This window comes from Orcinus orca, chromosome 19 (assembly GCF_937001465.1).
Source record: "Orcinus orca chromosome 19, mOrcOrc1.1, whole genome shotgun sequence".
In the NCBI taxonomy this organism is placed as follows: domain Eukaryota; kingdom Metazoa; phylum Chordata; class Mammalia; order Artiodactyla; family Delphinidae; genus Orcinus; species Orcinus orca.
In genome coordinates, this window is record NC_064577.1 from 9,713,903 (window position 1) to 9,729,966 (window position 16,064).

The 16,064-nt window shown below is 56.8% G+C and overlaps 1 protein-coding gene across 2 annotated transcripts in view; it reads left to right on the forward strand.

Moving 5' to 3' along the window:
• The window catches only part of SPNS2 (SPNS lysolipid transporter 2, sphingosine-1-phosphate), a 35,438-nt gene that overhangs the window by 17,441 nt on the left and 1,933 nt on the right, over positions 1-16,064 (forward strand). Inside the window, exons 3-12 of one of the 2 annotated variants that reach the window (XM_004267020.3) lie at positions 4,876-5,012; positions 10,126-10,277; positions 10,501-10,567; positions 11,873-12,015; positions 12,318-12,470; positions 12,589-12,778; positions 13,107-13,172; positions 14,982-15,080; positions 15,162-15,325; positions 15,749-15,795. In XM_004267020.3, the coding sequence (XP_004267068.1) occupies positions 4,876-5,012; positions 10,126-10,277; positions 10,501-10,567; positions 11,873-12,015; positions 12,318-12,470; positions 12,589-12,778; positions 13,107-13,172; positions 14,982-15,080; positions 15,162-15,325; positions 15,749-15,791 (1,214 nt within the window). In that variant the 3' untranslated portion in view covers positions 15,792-15,795. The remainder of the gene's footprint in view (positions 1-4,875; positions 5,013-10,125; positions 10,278-10,500; positions 10,568-11,872; positions 12,016-12,317; positions 12,471-12,588; positions 12,779-13,106; positions 13,173-14,981; positions 15,081-15,161; positions 15,326-15,748; positions 15,796-16,064) is intronic. The other variant, XM_049702604.1, reaches the window with a different exon arrangement.

Sequence of the window (16,064 nt, forward strand, 5' to 3'; positions counted from 1 at the left end):
CCTCCAACCAGCACCATGAGAGGTGGGTGGCGCCTTAGGGGTGCTGCCCAATCCCTGTCTCCTTGATGACCTCCTGCCGGCCCTGTGAGGAGGGGCGCATCACCCATCTTGCGGAGGAGGGAGTGAGGCTCAGCCCCAGCTTCTCCGGGTGAGCCAGGGGCTCTGACTCCTCCCACTCGGCCCTCCGCGGCCCTGCCCCCTGCCCTGGCTCCCTGCCAGCGGCTCCATTGTCCCAGACCTGTGGGCTCAGCACACGTGAGCTGACTGGAGGGCTTCCCCACACCCCGACCACAGGATGTCCTCGTGCTGGGAAAGCCAGCCCTGCCGAGACCAGGGGTGGGGCAGCCAGTCTGCCCAGAAAGCTCTCCTCAACCAGACAAAGACTGTGGGGTTGGTTGTGGGTGCTGAGCCCAGGAAGCTTCTAGGCCGGGCTGGTCTTTATTTTCAGCAGAGCTTCCCGCTGGCTGGAGAAGGGTCTGCGCCCCCATCTGGGACATGGGTCACCTGCCCAGGCCTTTGCCTGTGCTGTTGCTTCTTCTTCTTCTTCTTTTTTTTAAATTAATTATTTGGCTGCGTTGGGTCTTCATTGCTGTGCGCGGGCGTTCTCTAGTTACAGCGAGTGGCAGCTACCCTTCGTTGCTGTGCGCGGGCTTCTCATTGCAGTGGCTTCTCTTGTTGCGGAGCACGGGCTCTAGGCGCGCAGGCTTCAGTAGTTGTGGCATGCAGCCTCAGTAGTTCTGGCTCGCGGGCTCTAGAGCGCAGGCTCAGTAGTTGTGGCGCACGGGCTTAGTTGCTCTGCGGCATGTGGGATCTTCCTGGACCAGGGCTCAAACCTGTGTCCCCTGCATTGGCAGGTGGATTCTTAACTACCACGCCACCAGGGAAGCCCCTGTGCTGTTCCTTCTGCCAGGAATTTATTTCCCTCCAGGCCCTACCTAGTTGTGTTCAGGCCTCTCTGCTGGCTGGTGACAACCCTGAGGGCCGGGAGAGGCCCTTTCTCTTGGCTCCCCAGAGCAGAAGGGAGGGCTGGAAAGATGGATTGTGTCTCCCTGCTGACCTTGGATTCCCTTGTCCCCAAGGGGAAGGCCCTGAGAGACAAGAGAGTCCAGGGTCGGGAGGGTTGCTGTGTCATCTTGGGCAAGTTCTTCCACCTTCCAGTGGCCCCAGCTGTACAATGGGACAGACGGTAAAACTCAGGTTGGGACTTGGTGACCTTTGGCGGGACAGGGGTGGGGATGGGGTGTGGCTGCCCCAGCAGGAGTCCATCTGAAGTCCCAGGTGCCTCTGGCCACCCAGAAGAGCAGGCAGAAAGCCAGCGGGGAAAGCACTAGGGGGGCTGCCTTCCGGTTCTGCTGTGGACAGGAGGATAGGGATGGACCAGGATGGCTGAGGTCTGGCTCACCTCCTCTAGCCCCTCTGCACCCACCCAGTGGGGGCTTGGGCAGCGCTCCTCCTTGAAGGGGGAGAACAGTGTGCTGTGGATCTCCACTGCCCTCTAACTAACACCAAACCTGGAACTAGGGGTTAGGGCCCGATCTCCCTCAGTGGTCTCCTCTCCCACTGCTTCCTCTCTCTATCACCTTCCCAGCCTACAGCCTCATGCGTCTTCCTGCTGTCCCCGACACACCCTGAACTTTCTCTGACCTTTGGAACATCAGCTGGGATCTTCTGCCTTCCCAGCCTGGCCGCCTGTGGTGTGATTTAGAGCAAGGACTCTGGAGTCAAACTGGGGTATAAATTCTGGCTTAGCCACACACGAGCTGTATGATGTCACTACTTTTAGCCTCTACTGTTTCCTCCGTAAGATGAAGGTAATAGGGAGAATCAAATGAGATCATCTGTGCTTATGGCCAGGGCACATCCATGAACGGTAACTGCAGTTATTACTAACAATAAGCGTTATGCCTCATTAACCATTATACAGTCTTAAAAGATTTGTAATTCATATTTTAGTATACTTAATTTTAAGTAGTATCATCAGGGTGAACTCCTATGCAGCCTTCAGTGCCCTGCTCTGCTATCACTGCCTCTATGAAGCCTCCCTTCATTGTCTTGGTAGGATTTGGCCCTCCTTGCTGGTTCCCTGGCATTTTAACTCTTTAAGCTGGGCAACCCATGGACAGGGTCTGCTTCTTGGCCAGACAGGGGGGCAACTCCTATTCTGATTTTTTCTGTCCACTCCTCACCTAACACAGACAGGCATAGAGGCAACAATTCTTCCTTCTCCCCTAACATGTGTAAGTCCTGATGAGACTGAAATCTCTTTCCAGCCCATATCCTGGTCTCATCTCAGGCAGGTCCTGGGAGACAGACCCAGCAGGAAAAATTCTTTTTCTAGATAAGAGGAAATAATTCCTACCTTGACGGATCTAAACAAGGGCCCAGTGTTGACCAAGAGCTGACCCCCTCTGGGCATGGGCAGGACGTGGCATTAAGCACCTTACACGCATTATCTCATCCAGTGCTCAGAGCAAGCAGGGAGTTGCTATTTTTATCTTTATTTTACAGATGAGGAAGTCGGCGTGCTGGAGGTGGCTTAGTTTCATGAGAGTTGATTGTTAAGTTTTCAGGAATTGTGTGAGCTGGTTGTTAAGCACAACCGTTATTACAAACTGAATTATATAAACTTACAATTACACAACATCACAGCATGGCACAGGGAGATCGGCTCCGTGCTTCGCGATGACCTAGAGGGGTGGGATAGGGAGGGTGGGAGGGAGGCTCAAGAGGGAGGGGATGTGGGGACACGTGTACGCACATGGCTGATTCGCTTTGCTGTGCAACAGAAACTAACACAGTATTGTGAAGCAATTATACAGTTATACTTTGTATAATTATACTCCAAAGAGCTATTAAAAAGAAAAACCCAAAGGTAATAAACATTCAGAATTCATCACCCCCTAATTATTTTGCTACCTTTCACTATTATCTATGTTCCTAAGGTTATTTATGTCTGTTGGATCTAGGTGGTAGAAATACTCTATGTACAACTCTGTGACTGCATCTCTCTTCCCAACTCTGATTAGTGACATCACCTTGGTAGCTTGAAATCAGGCCATGGTGGGAGTATGTGCACCATGAGAATGGGCAAACACTACACATCAGGGCTCCCCCCCAACCCCGCCTCATTTTTGGAGAGCCAGTTGCTAAACATTTATCAGCACACCACTGGATTGAGGGACAGAGAGGTTGTGACCTTCCCAAGGTCACGCAGCTGGAAAGGAATAGAGCTGAATTCAAGGCCAGGCACTGCGTCTCTGGTGCCCAGATTCGTGCACCTCTCTGCTGATTCTGCCCGAGGCCCCAGTCACACAGTTGGGATTAAAAGATTGCCCCCCACACCCAGACACGCTCACCATCCTGCTCCCTGGGATAAGTGAGGGACAGTCGTGCTGCACTAGCCCAGCCTGCTCTCACCTCCTTGCCTCCTTCCTCCCCTCCCTCTATCTCTTCTCCTAGGGGCTCAGGTCTGTGAGGGAACAGCCAGACCCTGTGAATGTTTAGCTTGGCCGGCCACCTTATCTGCCCCCCCGGCCTTTGTCTGGCCATCTGCCCGTCAGCTGTGGGATTGCCTTCCAGGAGGAGGAATCAGGGGCTGCCTCACCGCATGACCTAGCGACTACCCTGCGTTGCTGGACTCTTTATCCCCCCTGAGACCTCGAAGGCCCCTCCCATACTGGTAGTGTCATCCCCACAGGGTCCTCTGAGACTCTGCTGCTCTATTGTTCTGGAAGAACAAAACCAGGTCACATCACTCCTCTGCTCAGCATCCTCTGGTGTTTTCCTTTCTCACCCGTAGAAGCCACAGTCACCACAGTGAGCCACAAGGCCCTACCCCGTCTGGCCTTTTCCCCAGGGTCCCTCTGCTCCAGCCACTCTGGTCTATTTGTTGTTCCACAAATATGCTAAGCACATTCCTGCCCCAGGGCCTTTGCACTTACTGTTCTCAACCCAATATTTGTATGATTTGTCTCCTCCTCTCCTCCAGGTCTTTGCTGAAATGTCACCTCTGACCTTTCTATTTAAAATGTTAACATCTGTTTTCTTTTTCTCACACACTTTTCCTATCTCCTGTTTCTGCCCTTTTTCCCTCCTTAGCATGTGTCACCCCTTGACATACTGTATTTTTTATTTCATTGTTTCTCACTAGAATGAAAACTGCAAGAGTCTAGGAATTTTGGTCTTTGTTGAATGGATGAAAGGATGGATGAATGAATGAGTGAATGAATGAACAAATGAATGACAATGTTTCCAAATGTCAGGAAAGTCTCTGCAGTCTGCTGGGAGTGAGGGTGGCTGTGTGATCTGGCAGGTATGAGACTGGGGGTTCCAGGTCCAGTTCTGCCCTGATTTGCTGTGTGACCTTGGGTAGGTCCCTTTCCCTCTCTGAACCTTTTTTTCAAGTATAATAAGGAGAGTAGCATGGCGAAGTATAAGGAACACTGGCTCTGGAGTCAGACGGGGTCAAATCCCCACTGGGACATTTACTATTGGTGGGGCCTTAGGCAAGTCACTTCTCTCTGAGTGTCTCCCCATCTGTGAGGTGGGATGGGGGTCAGAAAGATACACAAGATGCTGTGTGGTGAGCCCCTAGCACCTGACAAGTAGAAAATGTTCAGTGAATAATCTTTACTCTTTTAAAAAGTACCCGAAGGGCTCATCTGCCACTGGGCGTTGAAGAGGATGGAGTCGTGGAGTCTCCTAACCCAGAGGTCCTGTCCTACCTCCCCTGGGCCCAGATCTGGCCGAGGTTGCCCCTCTCGGGCAGCGGCTGCTTCCTCAGCAGGCGCTTGGCCTCTCGCTGGGTGGTCTGGGCGGGTGGGCTCAGCCATGAGACCCCTGTGCCACAACTGCGGCTCTCCTCTCCCCACGCAGCATTCATCTGCAGCTTCATGGTGGCCGCCCCCATCTTTGGCTACCTGGGTGACCGCTTCAACAGGAAAGTGATCCTCAGCTGCGGGATCTTCTTCTGGTCGGCTGTCACGTTCTCCAGCTCCTTCATCCCGCAGCAGGTGAGGCCTGCCCGGGCCTTCCACCCGGCATTCCTGCTCATCCTGTCCGTGTGTCCTGGTTCCTCCAGCGGGTGGCAAGTCTGATTGACCTATCCTAGTCTAGACTGGGGTTCCAGCCCGTTGGGTCCAAGTGTGGTGGGATGAGGGGGGTCTTTGGGTACTTCTATACACTGGCCCTACTGATTGGGCTTTCCCCGTGCTGGCCTTGAACTGAGGGACTCACAGCCCTGTGTGGCATCCTGACTCTCTCTGAGCTGCTTCTGATGTGGGGAGGATGCAAGGATCAGGGGGGCAAGTCTGGCCAAGGAGTCAGGGCCCTTGGGTTCCAGTTCTGGCTCTGCTGTCATCTTGCTGTGTGACCCTAGATGCGTCACTACCCTTCTCTAGGCCTCACACAGTTTGCTCTTTGTCCGACCATCAGCCAGCTCCTTGGGTCAAAGTCCTAGGGAGACAAACATTAGCTCAGTGTCAGGAAGATCTTTCTTTCTGTTTTTTTTTTTTTTGGCCACAATGTGCAGCTTGTGGGATGTTAGTTCCCCAACCAGGGATTGAACCCAGGCCCTCAGCAATGAGAGTGTGGAGTCCTAGCCACTGGACTGCCAGGGAATTCTCAGGAAGGAAGATGTTTCTTACTTGGCTCTCACAGTTCTGGATTTGAATATCCCAATTCTGTGGCCCACTCAGCTTTGTGATCTGGAGAAATTTCTCTGAGCCTCAGTTTCCTCATCTTTAATTGGGGATAATACTTCTTAGTATGAAGGGTGGTTGTGAGAAATAATTGAACTCATGAATGTCCAGACCCTGACACATGGCAGGTTTCAACAAATCATTATTTCTGTTTTTTCTTCCAATGAGGAGATATGTTGCTCTGAGAGGTAGTGAGTGTCCCGTCACTAGGGGTCTTTAAGCAGAGGATGGACAATCACATGATGGCTACTATAGAGGGAGATAGAGGAAGAAGGGGATGGACTTCCCTGGTGGCGCAGTGGATGAGAATCCGCCTGCCAATGCAGGGGACACAGGTTCGAGCCCTGGTCCAGGAAGATCCCACATGCCGTGGAGCAACTAAGCCCGTGCACCACAACTACTGAGCCTGTACTTTAGAGCCCGCATGCCGCAACTATTGAGCCTGTGTACCACAACTATTGAGCCTGAGCTCTAGAGCCTGCATGCTGCAACTATGAAATCCGCGCACCTAGAGCCCGTGCTCCGTAACAAGAGAAGCCACCACAATGAGAAACCTGCGCACCGTAATGAAGAGTAGCCCCCGCTCGCTGCAACTAGAGAAAGCCTGCGTGCAGCAATGAAGACCCAAAGCAGCCAAAAATAAATAAAATTAAATCTTAAAGAAGGGGAGAAGACCAGGATTTGCCTTCAGGGAGTGTTCAGCCTAGGGGACAAAGGAGGAGACCCTGGCCTTGGGAGCATCCAGGCCTGGGGATGGGAAGATGTGACAGGAGCTCCCATGTTCAGAGCCTTCAAGATAAGCAAAGTGCTGACAGTCCTCACTGAAGAGAGAGCAGTCTCTGACATCAGGGAAGACTTCCTGGAGGGAGGTGGCAGTTGAGCTGGGCAGGTAAGACAGGGAGGTTAGGCCTTTTGGTGAAGATAGCACAGGCAGAGGGAGCAGCCCCATGGAGGCAGAAATGGTGGAGTGTGTTGGTAGATTGAGGAGGAGAGTGCTTTGGCTGGAAAGGAAGGCAGGGACCAGGTCATGGAGAGCCTTGAATGCCAGGTTGGAAGGCCTGAGCTTTCTCCTGAGGGAAGTGCTGGACCCTGGAAGAGTCTGATGAAGGGCAATAGTGAGTCAGATTTACACTGATCGAGAGGAGGTTGGAGGTGAGGGCAGAGAGAACTGGCAGGTTTGGGGGATACAAGTTTGCTTCATGGGGCAGCTTCATAGCGAAGGGTCAGGCCAGGTAATAAGCTCCAGGCCTAGGACTTCCCTGGTGGCGCAGTGGTTAAGAATCCACCTGCCAATGCAGGGGACACAGGTTTGAGCCCTGGTCTGGGAAGATCCCACATGCCACGGAGCAACTAAGCCCCTGCGCCACAACTACTGAGCCTGTGCTCTAGAGCCCACGAGCCACAACTACTGAGCCTGTGAGCCACAGCTACTGAAGCCCGTGCACCTAGAGCCCGTGCTCTGCAAAAAGAGAAGCCACCGCAATGAGAAGCCCGTGCACCACAACGAAGAGTAGCCCCTGCTAGCCGCAACTAGAGAAAGCCCGCGTGCAGCAATGAAGACCCAATGCAGCTAAAGATAAATTAAAAAAAAAAAACAAAAAATCCCAGGCCTAGAACGTCAGGTAGAGCCTGATGGCCACAGTCAAACATGGGGACTGGACCAGAAGAAGCTTCTGGACCCCCTCTGGCTCTTGTTCTGCCCCCGATCAGGCTCCTCCTCATCTGACCTCTGGGGCTGCTTTTGGGGTTAACCAGTGAGTACAGGACCACGATGTCAAGGCTGGGCCCCACTCTGGGTGTGTGGAAGGAAGGGAGAGATGGGGAGAGAAGATGAGTAGAGGCAGAGAGAGAAACGGATCACTCCCAATTAATCTATGAGTTCATTGCAGTCACAATCCGAGTCCCGTGGGGGTTTTTGGTGGACCTTGGCAATGTGATTCTGAAGTAAATCTGGCAGAGAAAGTGCCCAGGAACAGCCAAGAACATTGTGAAAACAACAATGAAAGGGCTCTTGTCCTATCAGTTATCAAAACATGGCTATTCTAATGAAAACAGCAGAGGGATAAACTAAGAGATCAAGGAAACAGAGTCCTCCTTTCTATGGGAATTGAGTGGAGGATGGAAGTTGCATCTCAAATAAATGGTTTTGGGAGAATTGACTCTCCATCTGGATGGAAGATAAAGTATGGTCTGCATTTCTAACCATACTTCAAAATAAACCCCAGCTAGGTGAAAGTAAAGTAAAAAGCAAACCATAAAGGTCTAGAACTAAAATTCAACAAGAAAAAGACAAACAACCCGGTAGAAAAAATGGGCAAAGGATAGTGACAGGCACGTCCAGGGGAAGATCCCCCAACAGGCAACATATGTAGGAAGAGACGGTTCTCGGCTTCTTGAGTAATCAGGGCACTGCAAATTAAAACAACAATGAGTTACCGTTTCACACCCATCAGATTGGCGGCAATTAAAAAGGCTGACAATACCAAGTGTTATTCAAGCTACTAGTGGGAGTGTAAATTGGTAGAGCCTCTTTGGAGAGCAAAGTGGGGCAGGATTTTGTAAAATTCTGTGTACACCGCACAGCCCAGCCTTCTACTTGGGGGTATATGCCGAAGGGAGAAGCTCCAACTCGTGGACACAAAGTGACAGGTTTACGTAGGATGTTTGCTGCAAGTTTTGTAATAGGAAAAAAAGAGAGAAACGACCTCGACTTGGGGGACGCCCAGGTAGAATGGGGTGTATTCATACTGTGAGCTTCTTAGCAGCAAATGAATGAACTAGATCTATATTAACCAGCTGAAATGGGTTTCCAAAAGATGAGGGAAAAAAATCAAGTTGTGGGACAAGACGCATGGAATGCTCTTTTTTTTTTTAATATTTATTTTACTTTTGGCTGTGTCGGGTCTTAGCTGCGGCACACACGATCTTCGTTGCGGCACGTGGGCTGCTGTCTAGTTGTGGCTCACGTGCTCGGTAGTTGCGGCATGGGGGCTCCCAGTCCCCCAACTAGGGACCGAACCCGCGTCCCCTGCACTGGAAGGTGGATTCTCAACCACCGGACCAGCAGGGAAGTCCCAGGGATGGTCTTTTTATGTTTATTGTGTGAGAGCACACAGGGGACACTAAATGTTGTTCCTTGGTACGTGTATGTGCAGGCAAAGGTAGAGAGGAAGTCGTGACAAATGCACAAGATAGCCAGTTCCTGGGGGAGGAGTGGGGATCTATGGGATCCCTTGTCAAAGAGGTCTTATCTGCCTGCTCTTGTACGGAGGAGAATAAGGAAATCACACCCATTTTCTTTCTCTTTCTAAAATATAACAAACATAAAAGATAAAAGAATATTTTGTATCATTCTGGGATGGACTAGCCCTTCTTGAGCAAGATGTGAAATCCAGAAGCCATTAAGGGAAAATCAACAGCTTGGACAGCATCAAGTTAACCAACACAAAATAAAGCTTCTGTATGATGAAACTCCCCACAAACAAAGTGGAAAGAAAGATGATGGAAAATATTTGTGACCTATCCAATAAACCTCAATTCCCATGATACAGAAAACGCTAACAGAAACCAATACAAGAAAGACAAAGAACCCAACAGAAAAATAGGCAAAGGCTGTGGGCTGCTGCTTCTCCGGGACAGAAGCCCAGGCAAGGGGCCAGGAGAAGGAAGACTCAGAGATGGAGGGTGAGAGAGCGAATGAACTATGGAAACGAGAGGCACAGACATGGATGGCAGGACCAGCGGCACAGAGAGAGGGCCGGGAAAGAGATGTGCAGAGACAGGGAGACCTGGAGGAGGGCTGGATGTGGGCAATGCTGGCCGGATGGGTGGTCGGGGTGGGGCCGGGGAAAAATGACCAGGCTTGGTTCTCAGGCCCTGGGCAGCTGGGGGGATGGAGGGGCTGGGTCCACATCAAAGGGGTAGAACCACTGGCAGCTGGCACGGCCCCACCCTTCCCATGTAGCTGGGCTTTGCTCTTTGATGTGTGCATGGGGGAGGGGCACTGAGCCCACTGGGCTGCCCTGCCCACTCCCCATTTACACTGCGTCCTCAGTGCTGCTAGGGTCAGCCCAGCTGCCTGGTCAGGCAAGATGGGGCCAGAACCCAGGGAGGAAGTCTCCCAATGAGTCAGGGTGGCAGTGGAGACACAGGTTTACGCCCCCCGCCAAACCTACAACTCTCAGCCCCTGAAAGTCCAGCTCCATCCGAGCACTGGGCCAGCTAGACCCAGTCCGACCCACTATTCAGAGGCAGGAACTGAGGCCCAGAGTGGCCTGGGGTGTAGTCGTTGCTGAGGCAGGGGTTGGGCTCCACCCTCTCTCCTGTCTCCTGGGCCCTGCCGCGGGTAGGGAGCAAAGCGGGGAGCGGAGATGCGCAGGCAGGGGAGCAGGCGGGCCCCCCCAGCGCTCTCTGCCCCTCCCCACAGCACTTCTGGCTGCTGGTCCTGTCCCGCGGGCTGGTGGGCATCGGTGAGGCCAGCTACTCCACCATCGCGCCCACCATCATCGGCGACCTCTTCACCAAGAACACGCGCACACTCATGCTGTCTGTCTTCTACTTCGCCATCCCTCTGGGCAGGTGAGGATCCGGGCCAGGTCCCTTCGGGTTTCTCACCACTCCCTCTCCCTGGAGTTTGGCCCTCTGTGACCTAAACACATGGGCAGGCAGCCTTGAGAAGCGCCTGGACCAGCTCCCTGGCTGGCTGGGTGGGGGTGGGGGCTGGTGGCCTCCTAGACTGGTGAGCATCCCCTGCCCCCGACGCCCTGCCCATCCCTGCCTGACCGTCCCGTCCTCTCTGCAGCGGCCTGGGCTACATCACCGGCTCCAGCGTGAAGCAGGCGGCCGGAGACTGGCACTGGGCCTTGCGGGTAAGGACACCCCCAGACCAGCCGTTGCCCAGGGTCACCCAGAGATTCAGGGACAGAGCCTCAGCCGCCAGGATCCCCCCCTCGCGGGCCTGGGCTCTTCTCCTTCAGTTCACTTGGAGGTGTGAAGGGTGCCAGACTCGCCCCACTCAGGGCCCCAGTCTGTGAGGACGAAGGAAATTCCACGTTCACGGCAGCACTTCCTGCTGTGGCCTGTGCTGGGGCGGGGCTGAGGCGAGACCCCTGTGTGAGGGCCCCGGGGTCTGGAACCACTTCCTGTCCTGCAGGAGGACTCGGCACAAGTCTGCCAAGGCCGCGGACAGTGCAATCAGAGGAAACAGAGATCCCCAGTCTTGTGAAGGAGAGGAAGCTTAAGACAAAGTGTTTTTTCCTCAAAAGCAGGAAGGAAGCAGCCTCCGTGGAATTTTTTCATGGGGGGCGGCGAATGGAGAGGAACTCCCCAGACCATGGGCTCCCAGGCCTGGTGGGGATGGGTACAGATTTCCCTGTTCTCAGGAGCTGGTGGAGGGACTGGTATATTGGAATCCAGACTCCCGAGATGTGCCCTTTCCATCTGCAGAGAGGCCTGGGGCCTTGGAGATTCTGTTCTCGACACTGGGCAGGATGCAGGGAAGACCCAAAGGGGCTCCTGAGCCTCTTTTCTCCTGGAACCCACACGGGCCCCTCCCAAACCATAAGCTACATGCGCAGCCAGTCCCTTCTCAGTGCCCCCCCCCACCACCACCAGGGTGAGGAGCTGGCCCGGGAAACTTTTCCAGACCCAGGGAGGCGGGCAGGAGCTGGTATCTGGCTCCCTGTCCCCAGGAACACTCCTCTCCCAGTCATCATTCCATATGTCCGCCCACCTACCTTCCTTTTGTTCCATCGATCACCCATCATCCGTCACTCGTCACCCATCACCTATCCACTCATCCGTCCTCCTGTCCTTCCATGTGTTAATTCATCCACCCAGCAATCCAACCATCCATCTGTCCATCCGTTTCTCTGACTATCCAGCCATCTGTCCTCCCTCCTCCATCCATCTGACCATCCCTCCCTCCCTTTCACTTTCCGTCCTCTCTCCCATCCGGCCCCTGGGCGGCACAGCCCATTTTGAGCCCCCAAGCCCCATATGCTAGCCTCACCCCCAGTGGCTTTGCCCAGTCAGGAAGGCTGGGCAGATACCAGCCCAGAGGAGGAGCCCGGGGCCCAGAGAAGGCGTGGCTGGCCTGCTCCCCCTTCCAGGTGCAGCAGAGACAAAGACGCCTGGGCCCTGGTGTCCTGACTTGGTGCACCCTGACCCACCAGGTGTCCCCCATCCTGGGCATGATCACAGGAACGCTCATCCTCGTCCTGGTCCCGGCCACTAGGAGAGGCCACGCTGACCAGCTCGGGGGGCAGCTCAAGGCCCGGACGTCATGGCTCCGAGACATGAAGGCCCTGATCCGCAAGTGAGTACTGCTGGGAGGGGCCCAGTGGGAAGAGGGAGGGAGGGGCGCCGAGAGGAGAGGACCCCAACTTGCAGGCTGGCCCACACAGCCTGCTTGGCCAGACTCCTGTCCACAGTGCTGGGGCTACGAGTGTTTACGATCCCTGAAGCCAGAGCCCTCAGCCCCAGAGCCCGTAGGCGAGGCATTTGAGGCCTTCTGTCCCTGGGGGAAGGAGGGAGGAAAGCCTGCCTCCTGGGCCCGACCCTGCCAGCTGCGGGGATGCTGGCCCCCCGCTCAGTGTTGCTGCCCCGGCCTCTCCCCAGCCGCAGCTACGTCTTCTCCTCCCTGGCCACGTCAGCCGTGTCCTTCGCCACAGGGGCCCTGGGCATGTGGATCCCGCTCTACCTGCACCGCGCCCAAGTCGTGCAGAAGGCGGCGGAGACGTGCAGCAGCCCGCCCTGTGCGGCCAAGGACAGGTGCGGCCAGGCGGGCTCAGTGGGCGGGCGGGGATGGCGGCGGGGTGAGGGAGGCCGCCGGCCCCTCTACCCCAGCCCTGCTCTCTAACCCGTGCTGCACCGTCCTCTGTCTCCGCAGCCTCATCTTCGGGGCCATCACCTGCTTTACGGGTTTTCTCGGGGTGGTCACGGGCGCAGGAGCCACACGCTGGTGCCGCCTGCGGACCCAGCGGGCTGACCCGCTGGTGTGCGCTGTGGGTATGCTGGGCTCCGCCATCTTCATCTGCCTCATCTTCGTGGCGGCCAAGAGCAGCATCGTGGGGGCCTATGTGAGTGTGGTGGGAGTGCCAGGGTGGCCGGGGAGCTGGGCTCTGGAGGAGAAAATGCAGTCTGACTTGGGGCAGGGGGTGGGACCCCCCCACGGGGAGGCTCCCCCACGGGGAGGCTTCAGTCCTCAGTCTGCCCCTGCCCTGTCCAGGGCTGTGGGCCTGGCTTGAAGCCTATAGATAATCCACAAATTCCCCGTGCGCCTGACCGCCAGGAGCCGGGGGGAAGGCTTCTGGGGGCTCCTGGCCAGCAGTCAGGGTGCAGGGAGCAGCCTGGGGCCAGTGGCGGGTAGAGCGCCCCCTGATGGTTGCTCTGGTCTCTCCCGGGCAGATCTGCATTTTTGTAGGGGAGACGCTGCTGTTTTCTAACTGGGCCATCACAGCGGACATCCTCATGGTGAGGCAGGCCAAGGTTGCCTCGTGCTGACTGGGGCCTCTCAACCTCTCGGGGCAGATGGGGAGGGTGGGTGAAGGGGTGGGAGAGCGGGCTGGGCTTGTGAGGGGAGAGAGGGGATCAGAGATTTGGGGGTCTGCATCGGGGCAGGGCCTGGAATCAGAGGGTTGAGCAGGCAGAAGGGCAGGATGTGGGGACTGGGTGCGGAGGGCGATGTCTGGAGGCTCAGGTTTGTGGCCGGGAGGCTGGCAGTGCCAGGCTGGCACCAGAGTGGTGCTGTCTGCCAGGGCTCCACCCTCAGGGTCTGAGCTCCCGTGGACTCTGCCCTCCCGGCTCAGCCCGGGTTCCAGGCGCGCCTGCCCGAGTGCCCGTGGCTGGGTCGGGCAGACAGAGGCCGTCTTCACGGGGCCAACAATGGGCTCCAGACCAGGCGGCCAGGGACAAAGAGCCATCTGAGCGGCGGGCGGCAGGGGCTCGTGTCCTTGGGCGGGGATGGGAGCAGCCTGGGAGGAAGCAGGAGGGGGCTGAGGCCTCGAGAACAAGCGGCAGTCTGGGACGGGGGTGGTGGAGGGGGGGCTGGCTGGTCCTGTCCTCAGTGATCCTCCAAGTCAGGGCCGGGAGAGAACTGGGAGAAGGGTATGCAGGGGACCGGCGGCGGCGGGGAGGGTGGGAGGTGCCAGGGTGGGCCCTGGGGGCAGGGGGGGAAGGACTCCTCATGGGGCCACCTTCAGCGCACTTGGGGTTTGGTGCCAGGATGTGGGTCAGCCTAGGAGATCAGTCTGCCTGGGCATGAGGGCCCCTGGCTAGCTCCCCTCCAGGAAGCCTGCCGGGCCCCGCCCGAGCTTCCCTGTGTATGTGCTTCACCCGGGGTGGTCTCTCTCCAACACCGCCCCCCCCTCACCCAGTCCCTGGCTAAAGGTGTGGTGGGCGGGAGGTCTGACTCAGCTCAGTGCCAGGCGGGGATCACTGCACACGCGGGAGCGAAGGTTGCAGTGAGTTTGCCTGAATCAAGTACCCTTGGCGGTAGGCAGGACCCCCTCCTCTGCCCCCAGCCCCAGGGGCAGCCCCAGATGCTGACAGGGTTTGGGTCCCAGGCAAATCGTGTCCCATTTTATTAAGTGTCACAGCCAAGTGACTAATTATTCCTGGAAATGGGGCCACGCAATCCAGGTCTCCCCTCCCCCCCAGTAACTGGGTGCCCGGTGGGCACTGGCTGCTCTCAGACTGTCCACAAAGGCTGGGGCTCTGACTAGATGAGGAAGCTGAGCTCGGGGGCAGGGGGCTGCCACCAGCCCCTCTGTCTGACCTTGGCCCGCCCAGCTTTGGAGCTGCAGCCCCTGTGGGTCAGGGCCTGCTTGGGCTGGTGGGGGTTCTGGGGGCCCAGCAGCTCTGGCAGTCCGTGCTGGGGGTAAAAGTGGAGGCTCTTCGAGGCAGGGTCCTGCTTCCCCACCATCACCCATCCCAGCCAGCCCAGGCCTTGGCAGGTCCCCACGGAGGCGAGACCAAGATGGGTCTTTAGCTTGTGGGGAGGTGAGGGCAAGATTGAGGTCAGGGTTCTGGTCCCAGGGTTGCCACGTGTGATCCCTGTGCCCGGTGCACTTGGCTCCCCGCCAAGGGCCAAGTGCGGACGCTAAGGCAGCCTGGTCTCAGAAGCTGGGGAGGAGGGGGTGAGGGCCCAGGAGAGCAAGTCGAGACACCAGGGCAGGAGCGAGTCTGAGGCCACGGGAGCTTGAGAAGTGTTGTGACCCCTGGGCTGAGGCCAGGGGGGCACAGCTGACTCTGCTGGCCTCTGACCTGCTGCCTCTCGCCCAGTATGTGGTCATCCCCACCAGACGGGCCACCGCCGTTGCCCTGCAGAGCTTCACCTCCCACCTGCTGGGGGATGCCGGAAGCCCCTACCTCATTGGCTTTGTGAGTACTGGGGGTGGGGCTGGGGGGGGGTGCAGGGCTCTGGAAGGTGGCCCCGCCCTAACATGCACCCCCATCCCACAGATCTCCGACCTGATCCGCCAGAGCACCAAGGACTCCCCGCTCTGGGAGTTCCTGAGCCTGGGCTACGCCCTCATGCTCTGCCCCTTCGTCGTGGTCCTGGGTGGCATGTTCTTCCTGGCCACCGCGCTCTTCTTCCTCAGCGACCGCGCCAAGGCTGAGCAGCAGTGAGTGCGGGGGTGAGGGTGGGCTTGGAGCGGGTGGGTCAGCTGGCTGACAAGGTCCCCGCCTCCACGCCTCCCCGATGCTGCCTCCAGCACAAGAGGGGGCCCAGGGTGGCCCCGGGGCGTTTGTGGTGGTTCTAGGTGGGTTTTTCCCTGGAATGAATGTTTTTCAGAATTGGGGGTCTGGCCCTGCTTTTCTCTCTCATTTTCTGACTTCTTTCTCCTCTCTTTACTCCTCTTTCTCTCTCTCTCTCCCTCCCTCTCTCCTCTCCCCACTCCTGGGCTCTCCCACCTCCCCCTGGGGCTGACGAGGTCCCTGCCCAGCACATCCGGTCCGCCGGCCCCCGCGATGCGATGCGCCAGAGCAGTGCCCGGGCCAGGCCCCCGCTGATCTGCCACCTTGACCCCCGCCCGTCTCTCCCCCAGGGTGAACCAGCTGGTGATGCCGTGTGCATCTGTGAAAGTCTGAGGCAGTGAGTGTGGGTCCGGGGGGCTGGGGGTGAGACTCCTTGCAGGAGGGCAGAGGCAGGGTTAGTGGAGGGGGAGCACGCAGCTCGCCGTGGAAGGGTGTTCTGGAAGCAGGAGCAGCTCCTGCGTCACTCCTGCCTGAGCACATCCCAACCCTGGGTTTGGTCCTCTTCCTGATGAAATGTTGCCCGAGTTGACCAGTGGACCCATGGGAGGGGGGCAGCTCCCCCTTCCTTCCTCAGAAGGGCTGGGGGCATAGGTCAGGGTGGGGACT